General features: G+C 40.5%; 1 protein-coding gene across 8 annotated transcripts in view; it reads left to right on the forward strand.

Annotated features, from left to right (window-relative positions):
* The window catches only part of LOC140536649 (3',5'-cyclic-AMP phosphodiesterase 4D-like), a 187,565-nt gene extending 169,940 nt beyond the window's left edge, over positions 1–17,625 (forward strand). For all 8 annotated transcript variants that reach the window (XM_072658576.1, XM_072658579.1, XM_072658574.1 and 5 more), the window contains 9 exons: positions 6,733–6,826; positions 7,671–7,846; positions 8,308–8,406; positions 8,510–8,674; positions 8,893–8,992; positions 11,210–11,364; positions 11,725–11,847; positions 12,116–12,298; positions 13,168–17,625. In XM_072658576.1, the coding sequence (XP_072514677.1) occupies positions 6,733–6,826; positions 7,671–7,846; positions 8,308–8,406; positions 8,510–8,674; positions 8,893–8,992; positions 11,210–11,364; positions 11,725–11,847; positions 12,116–12,298; positions 13,168–13,665 (1,593 nt within the window). In that variant the 3' untranslated portion in view covers positions 13,666–17,625. The remainder of the gene's footprint in view (positions 1–6,732; positions 6,827–7,670; positions 7,847–8,307; positions 8,407–8,509; positions 8,675–8,892; positions 8,993–11,209; positions 11,365–11,724; positions 11,848–12,115; positions 12,299–13,167) is intronic.
* The last annotated feature ends 2,853 nt before the right edge of the window (positions 17,626–20,478 follow it).

Here is a 20,478-nt window from a genome sequence, read left to right on the forward strand (position 1 = left end):
GATATGGATGTTACCGTGATAAGCTCAAAAAGTGGCATACCACAAACATCCCCACGCCCAGACTAATTAAAAACATCAACTTCAGCAGCTTTAAAGTGCCTCTCCCATTCTTCTTTGTTGTCCACTTATGATGCTCAGTTGGTTTTTATAAATCAGAAGCCATAATTAATTATTTTACATTTTCTGACCTCTCCTTATCTCTTTTGTAAATGGCCACTGTTATGACTGGTTGCCCTGCTCTGTGCCTCATTTAAAATGCAGTCAAGGTTGAAGCTCAGGTGAATGGGCAGTGCTAAATCACTGCATGCTGATTTACCAAAAACAGTAAACTAGGCTAGAAGAGCAAGTTGACTATGGTAGCTACATCAAACTAAAATATTGTATTAGATAACATCAACAAATTACTAAATAGAATTAATGATGAGTGAGAAGGTAAATACTGTTAGCAGGGGGCTGTAAGAGAACAGTGAAGAACTGGTTCCTACTACTAACCTAACAATACCAACAATAGTCTGGCAAAGTTCTTCTGTTGTTCTGAGAAACTGGGCTAAAGCAAGACGTTTACAAGAGCTGTATGAATAACTGGTACAGGCGCAGTCCTGTGTACATGCATGCCATCATAGTGTGAATTTATAACATGATTTGTGTATCAAGTTCTTCACTTTACAAATACCTGCTTATTTTTATTATTGTTTTGGGTTCAGAAATATTTTGGTTCTACCAAATAATAGCCAGTGTTGCAAAACCTTCATGCCTGAAATCAGAGGATAGATCTAAATGTTTACATGTCCAAACCAACCTCTAAAATTCAGGGTATTAATGGCCAGGACTGGATAATTTTACCTCAGACTATGACAATGGAGCCTTGTGGTTTACATGAGTGCATCTTCGTTACATCAAATATTGGAAAAATATTTAGTATTTTAAAAAAGTAAAATTTAGTATTTTATCATTGTCCTTGAATTTTGCTTTCACACTAACCTATACTTTTGTTAAGCCTTTATGGTTACTTTTGCATATATTCTTAAATTGGCCTACATAGCCGCATATAAGAAAATTACCACATGTTTAATACCAGAATGATTCTAAACAATCTTAGCTCTCTCTATAATGAGACCCCATGAAACCTAGAACATCATGTGAAGAGATACTCTGACCTGAAAACCTGAAACCCATAAAACTTAAAAAATGTTCAGTGAGGTTGGAAAATCAGTTTTTAGGTTTTAAGAATCTGGCCTGATATGTCATGTATTTCATTTTCAGCAGTGAAACAGCAGTTACATCTGATTGTCTGAAGAGTTGTAACTTCGTCCACAGTGGGCTAGCAGGGGTTTTCAGTGTTAAGTCATGAAGGATGGCTTTACCTTGCCTAACCGTATGTGTAGGCCTGCTGTTGGTAGAGTATGCCAGGCTGTGATTTAAGAACTAGTGACTAACAGAGTGGTTCTGCACTGGGCAAGCAGTTTCCTCCATTTCCACTAAAACTCCATCAAATGCCACACCCAGTGGTTTGTATGGCTGGTGGCTTTTTGGTGCCTGGATTCAATCTCAAAGCAAAAGTAAGACGAGGCAGAGAGAGGGAGAAAAACGGTAGCAGAGCGCTGAAAGGCACTGGGTCTTGTATGGACTGCCATGTAAGAAGGAGCCACTTCCACACACCCTGTGGCGCTTCAAAGTCTGAACCACAAATACTGAAACGCCATGCGCTTATGCCCTCAAAGACGCAGACGATTTCTCTAATCAAAGCCACCAAAACTCCAGATGAACCCAACACACAGCCTCAACCTCTGCCTCCTCCAGAAAGCACACCAGCACTACCCTTTCCCAGTAAACCACTGAGGCCCAGTGCCCCCACAAATCAGCTGCAGCATGACAAACACTCTGTTCTCTTCCATTGTTTCATTGTGAGCTGCTGACGTAGTTTAAGGTCAGGGTATGATGGGCTACAATAGCACCAACAACACCAAATGTACAGGAACATTGGATATTGGATGGAAGTGTAGTGGAATTGATGTCACAGTCTCACAGAATGAGATGTACAGTGTACTTAGAGTTACAGGAGTACAGGAATAGGTCAGCAAACAATCAAATGAACATGATTTATCACTCACCCAGAGACATTCAGTACATCAGCCAAGACACATTTGACATCTGATGTGTGCTTCTTTTCTTTACAATGGGAGATGCTTGGCTAACGAATAATGTCCAAAGACTTGATTTAGTGATTAAGTAATGATGTCACCATAATTTCGTTTGTAAGATGCAATCAAAGTTATGCAGAGTGATTAGATGTGCTAATGAAAAACACAGGTTGTGATATCTTCAAGACAAACACAGCCATTTTATTTACTATGTAAAATGACCCGTGAAGTCTGAAAACATTACTTTCTCTTTCCGCACCCTCTGTGTAGCACTCCACCATGAATAAATTAAAATGTGTAGTCAAAAACTTTAAAAAATAAAATCATTTGCTACACCAGACCCATCTGAATGACTTTGTTAACACCTTTAATTATCCATTTAACTATGCAAAAATTCCAGTTTAATAATAAATCAGTCAATGTGCTCAATCATAGGTATATCTATATCAGTGCGTTATATCTATTATATAACATTATATATATATATATATATATATATATATATATATATATATATATATACATATATATTATAACATTTCACTGCGGCTCACTGAACCAATTAAATTCTGGAACTCAACTTAAATACATATTTACATTATAATGGGCAGATGTGATTGATTAAGATCAAGCTCATCCTTATAGCCATTGAATTTAACCTCCACATTTACCCATCCGTGGCAGTGGAAACACACACTTGTGACTAGGAACCTTTTACCTTTTGCACTGCAAAACAAAATATTTAAGCAAGTGAAATCATCTGTAATCAATTCAAATTTCACATTTTCATAAGAACATTATAGAATTATTCAATTTATTACCAACTATTTTTGCTTATTTTTGTGGGTAGATAATCTCGAAATAAGGCTAAGATATAATTTTTTGCACTGTGTGCTTCCACTAGCTTTGTTTCAAGTGATTTTAAGAAGCACACCTGGAGGAACTAGCAACTGTATCCTAATTTGCAGGTGTAACTCAAACCCTACTGGCCCTGTTGTGAGGCACTGCTGTTTTCAACTCTTCTCAGTCACACCTCACCTCTCAGAGGTTGAAGTTGAGTATTTATGTACTTCCACGGTTTAGTCTATCTGTTCTTTCACAGGTATCATGCTTCTTCACTTTGCATAAATGGCTCAGAGTGACGCAAAAGGTAACAGAAGAGCTCTGTTGCTTTTCCTGGTTAGGCAGTGGCCATGCTATACCATGCAGGGCTCGGGCTCATATTCAAATAGGTGAAAGGTGGTACAATAAAGCTGGCCGTGGGTTGCAAGCTTACTAAAGGTCCTTGTTTCATTCGCTGGCTGCATTTGTTTTTCAAATGAGTTCATCTAGGTAGACCACATGAAAGGCCCATGGCAAGGTTCGATGAATTCTAGGTTTGAGGGTGGTTCAATCTCCATATGAATGCTGCCGTGTTGTGTCTGGCGCACCGCTCTCATAACGCTGGCTCTTGTTGACGAATGGGAGGAAGTCTTATCAATGTCGCCCGCCTCTAATTCAGCTTTGATGGAAGTGGAATTTCATCTGCAATTCAGATCAGTACCAAGATCAACAGACATGCAAGCTATTTGAGTGGAGAAAATACAAGCAAAGCCACATCTTAACCAGGAGATTTGTATTGTGCAGATTATTGTAAGAGGTATGCTAGTAGTCTCAGTTTGATGGCATATGAAGGATATGGGAAAGAATAGCCTGCAGTGGAGAGACATCAACTCTCTATTGTCTTTACAGTCTTCCTAGGCTAGCTCAGACATGAAACCTTATATGTACCGGGATGTTTTTTGGATAATAAATACATATTAGCATTAATACAATGAAAAGTAATGAGAATTTCCTGTTTTTGGTCATTTGTGAGCTGAAGAACACTGGTGTCTCATCTCCACAATGAAGCTTTAGCCAGTGACTTAAATTTTACCTCCTGCACAATGAGATAATTAAGTATTGATTAGCCAAAGTATGTACTGGATTAGGACTTCAAACATGGCTTGCAATGTGGATAGTTGTTAATACACTAAATTACAGTCTAAAGGATTAATGTTTACTGTTATTCTGTTTATCTTTATTACTGTTTGGTCCGGCACCTACCCAGAAACACAGAGTGCAAGGCAGGAATACCCCCCCTGGACAAATGTCAAATTGTATTATTTTGTATATGCCCAAATGTACAAATGTGTGTTTAAGTTGGTTAAAAACTGTTTTGAACCAGAAAACCATGTGAAATTAAGCCATTCATTTCATTTTCATGTGGAATTGTAGCATTAGTTTCTCTAGAACAGTGCATTTCCCACCAAACCACTTAAAATAAAACTGAACTATTTAATTCTGCAGAAATGTTGACAGCATTTCCCTTTAAATAAAAGTATTAGCTCTCTAAAATCAGTACTGTCCATATTAACTGCCTGCTATACTGTATCTGTCTGAGTAATAGCACTGTTTTAAGTGTGCATGAGCTAAGAGGTGGGCTGGGAGAGAATTAAAACAGCAGTCCCCAAGGCCTTCACACCCCACCCCAACCACCACCACCACCCACCCCAGCCTCATCAGCAGACGGTAGGCATGCCTCGGCCACCCCATCCCTCTCTCCTCCATCTGTAATCAGCGCTGATTGGCCGCCTGGTGGGCTTGGGCTGCATGGATTATGAGCGCAGGCCCTTATTTGGAAGGTGTTGACAGGACTGCTCCTTTTCCAGAAGCACACCATCCTCCCACCACTGCCATTTTTCTCAGCAAACAGGCGAGCGAACATGCATCCCACAGACCAAGGCAGCATCTCTCTGAAGCTTCTGTCTGATCTCCAGTCAGCTGACGTTGCTTCACGCCCATTTTTTTTGGTTTGAGATAATGAGCAGAGGCAGATTTGTGATCACAGTGTCTGACGGATAGACCGATTTTTTTATTGTTATTTTTTTGTGCATTTGTGAGTCTGTGCCGGTTGCGTCTGTGAAAATGCCTGAAGCGAATTACTTGCGCTCCGTCTCCTGGGGATATATAAAGGTATGGTGTCCTGGTTCTTCCTTGGATCTGTTTTATCTTCTGCAGGGCTGTGGTCACGACTTCAGCTTCAGGATGTCCTAGAGCCACATCTTGCAGCTCTAAAGAATCCAGAGGGGATAATGCAGCATTCTAGAAACAAAGGACTGTTTTATCGTGGTTGGTTTGTTGGCTTCATGAGTTTGCCAGAGGATGTTTTGTTGGATTTGGATGCAAAGGTGTGAAAATGAGAATTAGAAATGCTGGTCAGAGAGGAAGGAGAATTGTGTGAAATTCTTGACGTGTGAAAGCGTTCTGACCTTTATATCTGATGCTGTGTTGGTTTGAGAGGAATATTCCTCTCCTCCTGTGATTTTTTTACTTCGAGATCTTCAACTGCATTGGTCATATTGGACTTCTTTCTTTGTTGGTCTGAAAAAGGAAAAATCTATTTGTGTTGTCAGGTGACAGAATGTTTGGCACTGCTAATACCAGAAGCATTGATTTTCTGTACTCTAATATCTCCGCGACCACAGCTGACCTATTAATAAGTAGGCTACACAGCCTGGTAGTCCTTTTATTCTTCCTCTAATATAAAAGTGTTAAGTGCAAATAAGAACGAACTTAAAAATGTTTATTATTATTATTTTTACATGTTCTTCATTAATCATTCTTACATACTTATTATTTGTGTAGTTCTTCATTTAATTTAGCTTGACCTTTAAAAGATAATACTAAACTGTTTACATAAATTAATGCAAAATAAACAAACCAATATATATAATTTAGAAAAATAAATATTCTAAAATGTAAGAACTATCATTGTCTTATTTATTTATTTTTTTTTAAATACACTTTTCCACCACCTGTACACAAAGACAAAATTAATAATGATTTATTAAATGAGGTTTATACTACAATTATATTTTAAAATATTTTAATACAATATTTAGAAATATATTTTAGTAATTTTTACTTGTTGAAATTGTTTAAAAACACTCTGTAAAGAATTTATGATGATTTTGTATATCAATTGTTCTAAGAATGTTCCTGTACTAAAATTATATGTAATAAAATTACATAACACGATTTATTTCCATCCCCACTGTAAAGCATCATTGAATCTGTAAATGACACTATATAAATACGTATATAACTAAATCATTTATAAATACATACATTAGTTAATATATTTAAATGTATATATTATAATTATAAGATAGAAATTAATTTATAAATATATAGAAATAGAAGTACTAATAACTATTATTACACTCTTTAAAAAGGGTTCTTTAATAATGGTTCTTTATGAAGCCATTACAACTGAACATTTTAAAGAATGGTCCTATGTAGCACCAAAAAAGGTATTGTTGTTGTTATTAGTCTAACCCTTTTTTAGTGGAGTACTCGTTCAATATATTTACAGTAATTAGTTGTCTAGTTCCTTTCTTTAGAAATACTCATTGTCAAGAGTGTCTCAAAGGTGTGGCAGGTTGAGTACCTTGTGGAGACAAGATTTAAGTGTGTGCTTAATTTAATTTTTTGCTTCTGGTGTCATTCTTTTATTCTGCTTGTCAGAATCAAATGCAAACTAACACCCCACCTTCTCTCTCCACTCCAGTTCAAGAGGATGCTGAACAGGGAGCTGACCCACCTGTCAGAGATGAGCCGGTCTGGAAACCAAGTGTCTGAGTTCATCTCCAACACCTTCTTAGGTAATCACACGCATCAGAGCTCATCAAGCACAGAAGTGCTGCACATATACCACAAGCAGAGTGGCACATGAGTGTAACCAAGAGCCCAGACAGTCTGTTTAATATAATACTACTACTACTACTAATAATAATAATAATAATAATAATAGTTATAGTTATGATTATTATAAATATTATTAATCTATTAATAGGAATGGTGGGAAAGCTCCGCATGTGAGGCCTCAAAGCCGTTAAGTACAGTCATTCTGGCAGCCAGCATGGGGTAATCCGTGTAAACATCCAAACCACAATATAGAGTCACTTCGGGGGCCTTAAATAAGTGCCGTGATGTAGAGTCGCGCTGGCCATGGACACATGCGAGCTATGATGTGATGTTGCTGTGGCGTTGCGTCAAACAAACATGGCTATGTAGAATCACTCAGATGGCAGGCTGTGGAAACATCCGAGCTGTGATGTAAAGTCATGCCAACATAGGTCCATGGAAACACCTAGGCTGTGTTGTTATTTCAGTGCCAGGTCAAAGATTCATCCAAGCCGTAATGTAGAGTCACTCCTGCAGCGGGCCACAAAAACATCCTAGCTAAAATGTAGAATCAATAAATGGTGTGATGTAGAGTCACTGTAGTGGCAGACCATGGAATCCTTATAGACTTTTAGCTAACAGAGAAACATCAGAATAAACACAGTAGAAAAACAGTACAAAGCTGAAACCGTGCTCACACTGGAACATGCATTCTCATATGTACGCTCACACGTTTAAATGACTCAGTCTAGTGAGCTATTATGTTAAAGAGTGCTTTAATGGTGCACTGATTGCGCTGCCCTCTCCACTTCGTCTCCACAGACAAGCAGCATGATGTGGAGATGCCCTCCCCTCACACTCAGAAGGAGAAGGAGAAGAAGAAGAAGCCCATGTCTCAAATAAGTGGCGTAAAGAAGTTGATGCACAGTACCAGCCTCACCAATTCGAACATCCCTCGCTTTGGGGTCAAGACAGATACGGAGGAGTCCTTAGCCAAGGTGAGCTGGGAGAATAAAGGCAATTCATTAGTTTTGGAGTGCTCCTTCAACCACTTATATCCTTTCAAGCAGAAATAGGGCTCCAATCGCTTTAATTGAATTCTGATTGGATCTGATTATAGACTGTGGCAGACCTTGTATGAAGGTCATTGTTCTGTCACAAAACGTATTGATCCACTAGATCGGTTTTACATTGTGGAAAACTAATGATATGTGCAGTCAAAACAAACACTGGGGTCTTTATATTAACACAAGCTCCATTCTACCATATATTTATATATATAGTTTTAAGCATTGTTTTATTTAATTCTTGTGTCTTTGTGTATTTTTGTAACACAGTTGTATGTTTTAAGCATTGTTTCACCCTCAGTATTGTATGACAATGTATTTTGTATGAGGTTTTTTTTATGCATTTATTTGTCTTGATGCATTTTGTAACACCTGCATATGTTGCATTGCAGGAACTAGAAGACATAAACAAATGGGGCCTTAACGTTTTCAAAATCACAGAGTTTTCTGGGAACAGGCCTTTAACAGTGATGATGTACACGATATTTCAGGTGAGACAGAACCTAAAAATCAGCCACACTTAACCATTTGAAGATGAACCTTATCTTTAAAAGCTGTCCTTATCTACGTTCACTGTTGCTGTTCTTCTCCTAGGAAAGAGACTTGCTCAAGACATTTAGAATTCCATTAGACACTTTTATAACTTACCTGATGACCTTAGAAGACCATTACCATGGAGACGTGGCGTATCACAACAACATTCATGCTGCTGATGTCACCCAGTCTACACACGTGCTGCTTTCCACACCTGCTTTAGAGGTAAAGCTCCACTGCGTTTTCATACTTTTGCAGAGAAAGTGTTCTCAGTAAATGCTTCGTAATAGAATGATTATGTGGCCAACATTGCTCATATTGTCTGGGAATCAGTTCACCGCTCCGTCTGCTGTTTTTAGCAATAATTGAATGCATGAGAAGTTATAATGGGGGACGTGGGCAAAGCAGTGTTGCTAATCCTCTGTCCTCTCATCTATTCCCAGGCTGTTTTCACAGACCTCGAAATTCTCGCTGCCATTTTTGCCAGTGCAATTCACGACGTCGACCACCCGGGTGTCTCCAACCAGTTCCTCATTAACACCAGTGAGTATTTTTCTTCCTGAGAGGGATGTAAATAGGTTCCTTCCCACGCTTGCTGTTGTTCCATTCAGAAGACAAGAATGTGTGTTTGCCAGTGGGCCTCTGTGTTTTCACGACTCTGCTCCCACCTCACAGGTTCCCACTCCTCACCTAGCAAGCTGTACTGTACATTTAGAACAAGTGTAAGGCACACAGACTGACTGGTACAGTAAATAAATGGTAAAAGACCACTGCATCCGGCTTACGGATTCTCACAAGGAGTGGTTCTTCCTCAATGATAGTTTACAACTGCAGTAGCTGTGTTGCAGATGATCGATTAGTCAGCTCAAAAACACCTAAATGAATGGAGTGGGCCTTCGAGTAAACCTACTATGTTCTGTATTCCTTTAGAGCACTGGCTCTTAGTACAATGGTCTTGTCATAACTGTGCATTTGAGTGTTTTCCCTTGCTCTAAAACCCCCACTTGACTCAAGAAGAGCTTGTTAATGATCTGATTAGTTATATCAGGTGCACCCAAGCGGAGAACACACCAACAGAGAAAACATTCTTGACGTCATTCTGCATTCTCCATTGTGCGCTTCTTCTTGCAGGAGGAATAGCGTCCATTTAACATTAAGATTTATTAATGAACCAACTGAGTATTTTGTGAGCTATAAAAATTGAACCCAAATTAACAACACAGAAAAATCACTGCTATCAGGCCTTATGTTAAACAAAAAAAATACAAACCCAATACAGGTTCTTACTGGCCTGGTGAACTGAATGCTGAATTGGAGTAGCTGATTAGCTGTTGCTAGTTTGATTAGCTGTTGTTTCTCTGTAATAATAGTAGACCTAATCTCATGTGACTCCAATTCACAGCAGTGTTAGCCTACTATTAGCATGGGCATAGCATTATTCATGTTTTGAATTTTGTGCAACTTTGTTCAACTTTGAAACTCAACAGACATTTGTGGGAGTAATGTACACAGAAAAAAACTTTTGGGTTTGGAACATTATTGTTTACCACAGGACGTGATAGCTGGAAGGCCATTTATTTTCCTTATACAGAAAACCTCCTCAGACCTGGAGTTTATAATATGAGCATGAGGCTGACTACAAAATGGCAAATGATCTAAGAGAATACCCCAGTTTGGATTCTTTAGATGCCCCAGTTTTACCTGTAATTGCATTATCACCATGGTAAATGTACGTACTGCATTGATTGGTAGACTGTTGCGTACTTCAGGACCAGGGTTGGAAACCGCTGCACTGGAGCTTCTCATCAGCCAGTTTACTGAGATGCAGCTCTCATAAGAGAAACAAAGGGCTCTCTATAGTATGTAATATGACTCTGTAACACTGAGTGGGTCCAGTCAGACACAAACACAACCACATCTGCTCCCAAAGCCAAGTGACCTCGCGCCAAGGATTTTACCCCTGCTTACATAACAGTGGTATGACATAAGCAGCTGTAAAGGAGGATATACAAATAAATGAGATCGAGAGGGTTTGTCTGCCTGAGAGAGGCCAAGGGTGTGTGGAGCATAATCCCCCCTCACACTCTTCCCCCCTACTGCTCTGTAGGGAGCAGTGATGGTCTGCTGAGATCAGTTGAGGACATCAGAAGTATTTGTGACCCACCATAAAATGACAGATGGCAGTGATAACACTGTTTGTTGTGAAGCAGACTACATACTGAATTACAGGGTGATACAAATGTAAACATGTGGGTCAATTAATAGCATGTACGGATTTTAACTGAACAGAATCTTTCAGAGTATATCCCCTCCATCAAAAGTCCGGACATATAGCTGTCATAGCTGTGACAACAAAGTTTAGATTTGAACTGTGAAATGGCTAAAAAGGGGGTTGTAGGTTGATTAAGGGGGTCCATATTTTTTTGTGGGTAGGTGTGTATTGTAGGTATTCTGTTCATGTGCCTTTGGTGCCTGAAAACACTCCTTCTCTATCTTACACTCCGCAAACACAATAAGAGTGTATCTTAATCAGCCAGTTTAAAATGATTCAAACATTACTCATATTTTATCTTTATGGAGTCAGATGAAATCAATAATTATCTTTACAGATTTAACCTTCATGGGCCCAGGGGATATAGAAAGAACACACCCTACAGTCCAGTCCAGTCTTCTGCGGTCTGCTCAGATACAGTGATGTATGGACTACTTTACTAGCTCAAGGCCCTAATGCTCTGTGTCTGTGTGTTTGTGTGTGTGCAGACTCAGAGTTGGCTCTCATGTACAATGACTCATCAGTGCTGGAGAACCATCACCTGGCAGTGGGCTTTAAGCTGCTCCAGGAGGAGAACTGTGACATCTTCCAGAACCTGACCAAAAAACAGAGACAATCCCTACGGAAGATGGTTATCGACATTGTAAGTAGAGCTGACCTTACACAGACACACAAGACCTCAAATAATGCTCTAAAAATAGTTGTACCCAATAGATTTTATTCCATTTTACCAAATGTTGTTTACCCAATTCAGTCCCAATTCCATCACTACCATTTTTTATGATGTACTGTTATGTAATAATATACTATTGCTATTATATATTGTTAGTATACTATTTTACTTTTACCATCACAATACTGAATTACTATTATAGTAGAGTGTTATGTAATATTATACTATTACTGCTGTATACTACTATATTATTCTGACACTATTGCTCTTCATGGATTAAATTACAATCCTGCAGCCTTGGAGTGTAACCTTTTGTATATGTTGTCTCAGGTATTAGCCACTGATATGTCTAAACACATGAACCTACTGGCTGACCTGAAAACGATGGTCGAGACAAAGAAAGTGACCAGTTCTGGAGTCCTGCTCTTGGATAACTATTCAGACAGGATACAAGTAAGCACAGCTTAAGTGAACAGCTGAATAAACTCTTTAGCATACTGTACTAGTCACATGTTTGGACACACACACACTCAAAGAAAGATTTGTATTTATTTGATTATTTTCCACATTTTACAGTAATATAATATGAGGATATCAACTATGAGCAGAAGTATTGGCTATCTGTGTATGAATCCGTTGGGACACATGGTTTCATATATACTGTACTTGTGTCTTTTTAGCGTTCTCAGTAAATTAAAGTGTGTGTTTTTGTGCATCTCAGGTGCTACAGAATATGGTGCACTGTGCGGACCTCAGTAATCCCACCAAGCCCCTACAGCTCTATCGTCAGTGGACAGACCGCATCATGGAAGAGTTCTTCAGCCAGGGAGACAGAGAAAGGGAGCGAGGCATGGAGATCAGCCCCATGTGTGACAAGCACAATGCCTCTGTGGAGAAGTCCCAGGTACCCATGCTTACCTCGCATTCAGCAATTTAAGTTCTAAAGCTTACTGGGAAATTCTTTATACTCCCCAAATAGAATCATGTCACAGCAGTTTGATTTGTAAACCGCTTTTAACAGACATCAGCACAATTGTTTTAATGAAATCTGGGCTCAGACCTGCAAAAGAAAAGAAAATAAACAAGCTAAGGGTCACAGTAACTATGGGCCTTATTCCCCAACCGTTCTTAAGAAGAAATTTCTTCTGAGAACCTCAACCTCATTGACTTTTCTCAAGAACAAAGATATTGGTGAATGAGGTCCAATGTTTTCATGAACACCAGTTAGCCTGACTAAGTTTAACTAAGCAATGATCATGCAATTGTAATAGGCTACCTAGGCTAACTAAGTTCTTTATTGAGCTAAGCTTAACCTGATTATATGTTAATAAGATTCCACATTAAAGTCTACATTAACATTTATGGCATTTGTCTGATGCTCTTATCCAGAGCTATCATGTTACTCAGGTAGGAGGATGTAGAGTTAGGAGTCTTGCCCAAGGGATCTTGGTGTTGAGTGATGTAGAGTGGTGTGCTTCCCCAGAAAACCAAACCCTAGTCAAGCACATAGAAGACCGTGTACACTGTACACTACACCAAGTTGGCGTGTATGTAATGAATTGCCTAGCCTTTTATACAGCTCTTGTAAACTAAAATGTTTGCTTCTCTGTCAATCAATCAAACATGAACAGAAAGTACATGGAGTCAAATTGATCAGTAATGAAATAAATGAAAATGAAAAAAATAGAAAAAAATTAATAATAAAATAAAATCATAAAAACATGCCATATGTGTTTACCATGCTGTTAACAAACACTCTCCCCTGTGCCGTAGGTGGGCTTCATAGACTACATCGTACATCCTCTGTGGGAGACGTGGGCAGACCTGGTCCACCCAGACGCCCAGGATATCCTGGACACCCTGGAGGACAACAGGGAGTGGTACCAGAGCACCATCCCACAGAGCCCGTCCCCCGCACCAGAGCAGGCTGAGGAAGGTGGGCGGCCTGGCGGCGGGGCTGAGAAATTCCAGTTCGAGCTCACGCTGGAGGAGGACGGAGAGTCGGACACAGAGAAGGACAGCGGTAGCCAGGCCGAGGAGGAAGAAGAGGAGGAAGAGGAGGAGGAGGAAGAAGAGGACAACAGCTGCAGCGACTCTAAAACCCTCTGCACACAGGACTCAGAGTCCACAGAGATCCCGCTGGATGAGCAGCCAGAGGGAGAGGAGGGGGAGGAGGATGATCACGTCGGAGAGGAAGCTTCGACGGAACCCAGTATGGCCGAGGAGGAAGAGGAGGAGGATGAGGAGGAAGACCAGCCCGCCGGAACGTAGCAGTGTTGCTGAGCACGTCTTGGCGAATATTAATAATAACAGACGGCGAAGATTTAGTTCCAAAAAAGCGCACCTTGCACTCCTCAGACCTCGGCCACTCCCCTCTCGCTCTGCGGAGACTGGGCGATGCGGAGACTCTGGCAGATTGTCCTTTTTTTGCACTCAGGAATAACATTTAGCGCTTTTTTCCTTTGTTCACCCCTCCAGCCCTCCCGAGGTCCTTGGCCCAGTAGTATGCTCTTTGGGCCCCCCCGCGCATGGTTGAACACTGCTGGAGCTAAAAAACACTGTGCTTTCGTGCCCAATACCTCCTCCTCTTCTGCGTTCACAGCAAGAGGGTTCTGGAAGTTCACGAAGCAAACGAGCAGCGAAAGCGCAGTTGACTGCGGGGATCTCCAGCTTTACAGGACTGCGTCAGCCCTGGGAAGTTGATAGGAATGCATTCTTTGGCTTTCAAGGAGAGCGTTTTTTTCTACATTTTAAGTCTTCCTGAACACCTGACTGAGAAAAAAAACAAAAAACAAAAAAAAACATGCAGCTCAGTGCTGTCATGGCCTCTTGAGTTTTTTGTACGACATAGAAAACAGATTTTTACATAGATGTTACTTTTCTTACGAACACCAACAGCAAAGAATTCTTTTTTTGAGAAATCTTCTAGCGAAGAAGAGTAACTTGCAAGTATGCTATCGTGATGGTCATCTGATTGTGAAGTTTGGCGGCACGTTTTTTTTTCTTTGCGTTGTGTTACTTTGCATTGCACGCATTTCGCCCGACTTCACAATTTCGTTCAACACTGCTGTGTCCTTTCTTTTTGTTTATCGCACAAGTTTCACTCTTTCGTGAAAAGATTTGTTGATGTTATTGTCGTCTGTTTTCTTTGGTTCTGTTATGATTTGTTGGAACACTTACCTTGAGTGAGCCTCTTAACACAGTATGAATCCAGAATCCAGTTTCTCCTACCAAAAGCCTCACAGAAAACGCTACCGTTCCTGTCTGTTCAGTGAATCACAGTTGCACAAGCATGGCCTCCTTGTTTTTGGTTGTTTTTTCAACACGAGTGTCTATCTGCCACATCTGTATGGCTGATTATCGTGGCCAGTACTTTACTGAACTTACTGTACGCTGTTGACTTCCAACACACTGGGGTTCAGTCCATTCCCGTTCTACCACTTAGATTCTGAACTCACCAGATACAAAACATGACTTGCTTGCCGCATTTCTGTTCTGATACTTGATCATTTGTGTCCTTGCCTTAATAACCATCAACATCCTGTCAGGTAAGGGCTATATCAGTCTATTTCAGAGTTTCTGTCTATTGTGGCCCACTCCTCCACACACCTGGGTGCACATTTCAGCTGGAGTTCTCTTCTACAAAAATGGTTCTTCTATGGAACCCTTTGTAGCACCTTTATTTTTAAGAGTGTTCAGTGCTCATTCTTGAACATGAAGCGTAAGTTGGTGGACTAAAAGATCTCAAGAGACTGATGTAGTCCTTTCCTGAGGGGATTGAAGCTGTTAAGAGATTAGGCATGAGGACTTGCAACGGAGTACATTTCTGAGAAGAAATGCAGTGTTTGACTGCTTTTTGTTAGAGGGAATGTTAAACTGATTGTTCGTGATAATCAGCTGTTGCAGATAGAGACTGTGTTGAAGAGCACTCCTTTAAGGGATCCTCATGATAGGACACTTTACACCCTACCAGGCAACGGCCTTTGTAGATCAGTCCATCTCACTCTTTACACTCCCTCAGACTCTTACACTAAGACTTCTTCTACCGTGTAGTGGAAACGCCAACATCCTGTTCTGGGTCGATCTTACGTACCGTTTACTTTGACACTCGTTTTCAGGTTCCTTGGAAGCTACGAGCCTTTTCTAAATGCCTTCTCTTCGTTTCTCTCCAGTGGATCTCAAATGAAAGCTGTGTACCATCGAGCGTTCACACTGCACACTTCCACTCCACTCTTCGTTCACGTTCACATACAGCGCCTGGATTAAAGAGCTTGCTAAAAGCATTGGCTAAGATCTTGTAGATCCTACTCCATGATGGGGCATGTTGTGCAGTACCTTTATGGATACAGTTCAGGTAAACACTTCCATGGATATGATTTCAACATGTAAGCGTTCACGGTACACTTAGAGACTAATCGCACAGTTTCTTCATTCTGACGAACCGTTTTCTTAGGGCTAGACGCCGACGTAGACGTACATCCAACTGTCTTTCTATCTCGCTTTTTACATGCCAAATAAAACACGCTCCTTCACTGGACTTGCACTATAGGACTCGCAGCACTTAGCCAAGTGGCTCTTCATTTCAGATTATTTATACGTGTACATGGTTTTATTTATTGGTTCGTACCTTTTATGGGGGTGTATATATATTACGCATTACTGTAGAACATGAACTGTAGCATAGACGGCATGTTACTTGCAAGTTACTTTTTTCCTTTTTTTTAAAAAAAGAAAAAGATGTACATAGAACAAACGTTTTTAAGAGCGTAGTAAACCGCTTCACGGAAACTTGAATCTGGCTTTTAAAGTAGTACTGATTTCAGTAGACCTTTTTATTATTATTATTATTATTATTATTATTATTATAATTATTTAATATATTTAAGTTTTGTGCCATGTTTTTGTTTTCTTTTCTTTTTTCTTCTTAGTTTGTTTGTTTCTTTTCTTTGTTGTTTTTTTTCCTCCTCACCAAATGACCTTACCTGTTCTGGATTTTGCGTTCATCTCTGTTTACAGACATGTATTTATTATGTTGTATATATCTATTGTAACGTTTGTTGTAAATGATAACCAATTCTTACTCTATCATCCCTAATGGCGATGGTGTTGCTGTATTTGGTAAACTCTTGTTGAGAGAATGTTTATTATTAGATATTATACAATGTAAAAACAAACAAACAAAAAACAAAAAAGGAAAAGCAGTCACCTTTCTTTGCGTACGGAGAACCAGGGGAAAGTCCAACAAGATGGAAAAGACGCCACTGGTGTTTGGCCCCAGGGCTGTGCCTTAACTTAAAACTGAGTCTTTTTATTTGTCTGTCTCTCTGCCCCTCCCCCCCCCCCCCCCCCCCCCCCCCAATCCCCCCTCCCTCCCCCCCAATCCCCCATCCCGTACTTAGACAGTAGTTGTGTACACTGGGAACTTCGCCCCGTTCTGCTGCCTGATGACCAGGACGTAATAAGTGCTACATTGTGAAGCTACAGCTTAGGACAGGCTTAGATTTCAGTACGCTGCTGCAGTTTCAGAACGAGAGTGCCACACGCACACGCACACACACGCACGCACGCACGCACACACACACACACGCGCACGCACGCACTCTAACAATAGTGAACTGTCAGTCGGCTGCATGGGTTCGAATGCCGCACGCGAAACGCAGCCGGATGCAATAGACCCGCGTAAACACGTCCTCGCAGGAGGAGACCGGCTGCTGGCCTGTAGGTGCTTGCTGGCTGCATTTATCGACTAACGTCTATTCTCATGCTGTTCCAGAATCAGTTCAGGTACTGTCTGCTACCTTTGTCTCATCCAGCCTTGTAGATGTGCTTGTGCACTCAACATCAACAACAACGACGACAGATAGACTTAGACGTTTGTATGTTATTAAAAGAGCCTATTTTCTGACACGCATACTGTAGATTTTAGCAGCCCTGGACCAAAGCCAATCGTGGCTATTATTATTATTATTATTATTATTATTATTACTTGTATTTTTCTGTGTCATTAAAGGGATACATAAGCAGATACTTCAAGATTTGATTCATTAGGTTACATCTTTTAATGACCTTAAACTTTTTACACTTCTGTCACTGGATACTTTGTCTCTTACAGTCTTTTGACAGTACTGTAGATTCTGCTCCGATCAGTTTAAAGACTTTAAACTTTCATGAGAGAAAGAAAAGACAAAAAAAAGAGAAAAACATTTTTATATGCAACAGATACAATAAAAGCATGGGTTGATTCTGTGTGTGTCTCCTGGGTCCATTTGTAGAAATCATGGCTGTTTATCTTTATTTATTTACTACACACTTTATTTACTACACACAGTTGTGGTGGGAGGTTGACATACACTCATCATGGCAATATTGAGCTCTCAACTGTTCCTGTTTCACACCCAACTTTTAATCACAGGCCACATATTTAGGAAACTGTCGAGGCCAGTCTAGAAGCCTAATGCTAGCTCGCTGAACACGTGGACAGTCGTGTCCACGTTCCCGCTGTCTGGCTGATGGTTTGAGGTTCTGCTGAAGAGGACAGGTCGATCTTCGTACAGTAAACTACATTCAGCTAAGTGCGATGACCTGCGCCACACTGCCATCTGGTGGTATTTGAGGAGCTGAGCTACAAACACAAGCACGCATTTATTCATATTCTTCCTCGTCAGGGTCGCGGTGGGTTAAGAACCTGCCCGGAATCCGGGGGCACAAGGCACGTCACACCTAGGAGGCATCCCTTACCTACTACACCTGTGACGGCCCAGTTTATATATATATAGATTAAACACAAGATAAAAGTGGACAGAACTTAAAGCTTCACTAAGATGTAGAAGTGGTGATCAGTTGGTGTATCAATATCAATAGCAATACGAAGCGTAACCATATTTCACTTAGTTTGTTAGCAAAATGGAGCACCTCTTTCCATGTTGGGTGTAATGGGAATTATAAGAAAGCCAATGCTGCCACCTGGTGGACACAGTAATCACGACATCTGAACTCAGGTCAAGCTTTGATTACATGCTTGTCTTTAAATGAGGGTTAGCTTTTATTTGTGTTTTAGTGTTTCCACTGTGAATTGAAGTACACTTACTGTAAAAAGACACAGGCGAATTCACTGGGTGAATTAAAGGAAAAATCTGAATGAGGAGAAACATAATTGTGTGCATGCTTCCAGACACCAGACTCTGTAGCATGTATAAAAAATGAAGGCCCAACTGAACTCAATTCTGGATCAAGATGGGGAGAAGAACAGGGTTCATTGCTGGGTGACAGATGCAGGAGCTTCAGTCCAAAACCAGCGTTTCAAAAGTAACCAGTGACCTCTGCGTTCATGGGAAAGACATTATGGGAAAGACATCATCCTTTGAGCACTGTTGCTGATAGACTTGCCTGATGTTTTGGAAATGTTCTGACTTAGTTGGCTTGCCATCACAATTTGACCCATGTTAAAGTGGCTCCAATTTTTATGCAGCCACAGTATCTCAACCTATTTCAACACCTATGAGTGATTTTAGACCAAGAAGTTACAGAGCGCTCTCCACCACCATCATCAACACACTAATTGAGGGCATATCTTTTGGAAGATTGGCTTTCCATCCCCGCATTAGAGTTCCGGAGATTTAAAATGTATGCCGGGGTGAACTACAGCCGCTCTGGAGGCTCATGGTGGCCGAACACCTTAATAAGACACTTAAGAGGATGCACTCAGGCCTGAAATCTAAAATACACTTTGTTCAGCTGCAAAAGAATATGCTTCGTCATACTGGAGACAACGTTCAACAGTCAGCAGGGGTCAGAATCACCACACAGGAGGAATTTCAGCAAACAGAACATATTTACATAGAAAAAGAAGCTTAATGGTAAAATGATTTGAAATAATATACACGCATTTAGGCAATGCTCACATGGCTGGTTTATTATTTAATGGAGGTATAATGTGGCTGATGTGCAAATATCATGAATGGTTCATGATCATAGGAGAGAGGGTGTTGTAGAACTATGTAGTGAAACAGATTCTTGGAACTGCCTGTTTTCAGAAAGCTATTATTCATGATCCTTTCTGTTTTGTACTTCAAAATTTTCATTGTTTATTAATTTTTCATTGGTTTTTAATTATAGTGTTTTGTGTATAAATTACAACGTTCTGCCTTTTTTATTTTAGTCTCCCTGTAAACTTGCATCTAACAAAGATGTAGGATACAGAGGCAGATAATTCAGGTCCAGAATTTAAAAACCCCATCCCATGGTTTTGTTCCAACTTCCTGGCCAGATCTGATGCAACTCAGCTGCCCAGGCAGTTGGGGCAGATTGGAACTTTCTGGACCTGAATTTTCCATCAAGCTCTCAAAACAGCCTTGATTCTTCGTGCCATGGATTCCACGAGACATTCCATGAGACACTCCTTTCAGATTCTGGTCCATGTTGACAGAGTCTCCTGTTCTACCACATCCATAAGGTGTCCGTTCTATTGGATTCAGATGGGGTGTATGAAAAGCCACTGAAAAACACTGAACTCAGGATCACTGTCTCCTGTTTTGTGACAGGGTACATCTTCATGCTGGAAGTAGCCATTAGAAGATGGTAGGAGTCATGAAGGGATGGTCAGAACATGCCAGATTCAAGTCATGATTGATTGGTATTAATTACCCAAAGTGTGCCAAGATAACATTTCCACACCATTGCACCACCGCCACCAGCACAGGTGCACAGATTTATGCTCTTGGTGCCAAATTTTTGACTCTACCATCTGAGTGCCGCAGCAGAAATCAAGGTTCATCAGACTAGGCTACATTTCTCCAGTCTTCAGCTGTCCAGTACTGGTAAGCTTGTGCACACTGCAGCCTCAGCTTTCTGGTCTTGGCTGACAGTAGTGCAACTTTAGATGTTCTTTTGCTGTTGTGTCTCATCTGCCTCAACAAGACTGGATGTGTTTTGCATTCTGAGCTGCTTTTCTGCTCACCATAACTGTTCACAGTGGTTGTCGCAGGAGTTAGTGTAGCCTTTCTGTCAGCCCCATCCAGCCCAGTCATTCTTCATTGACCTCACTGGATGTGCTTTTCTATTATTACACCAGTCGGAGGAATCTCT

This window comes from Salminus brasiliensis, chromosome 16 (genome assembly GCF_030463535.1).
Source record: "Salminus brasiliensis chromosome 16, fSalBra1.hap2, whole genome shotgun sequence".
In the NCBI taxonomy this organism is placed as follows: domain Eukaryota; kingdom Metazoa; phylum Chordata; class Actinopteri; order Characiformes; family Bryconidae; genus Salminus; species Salminus brasiliensis.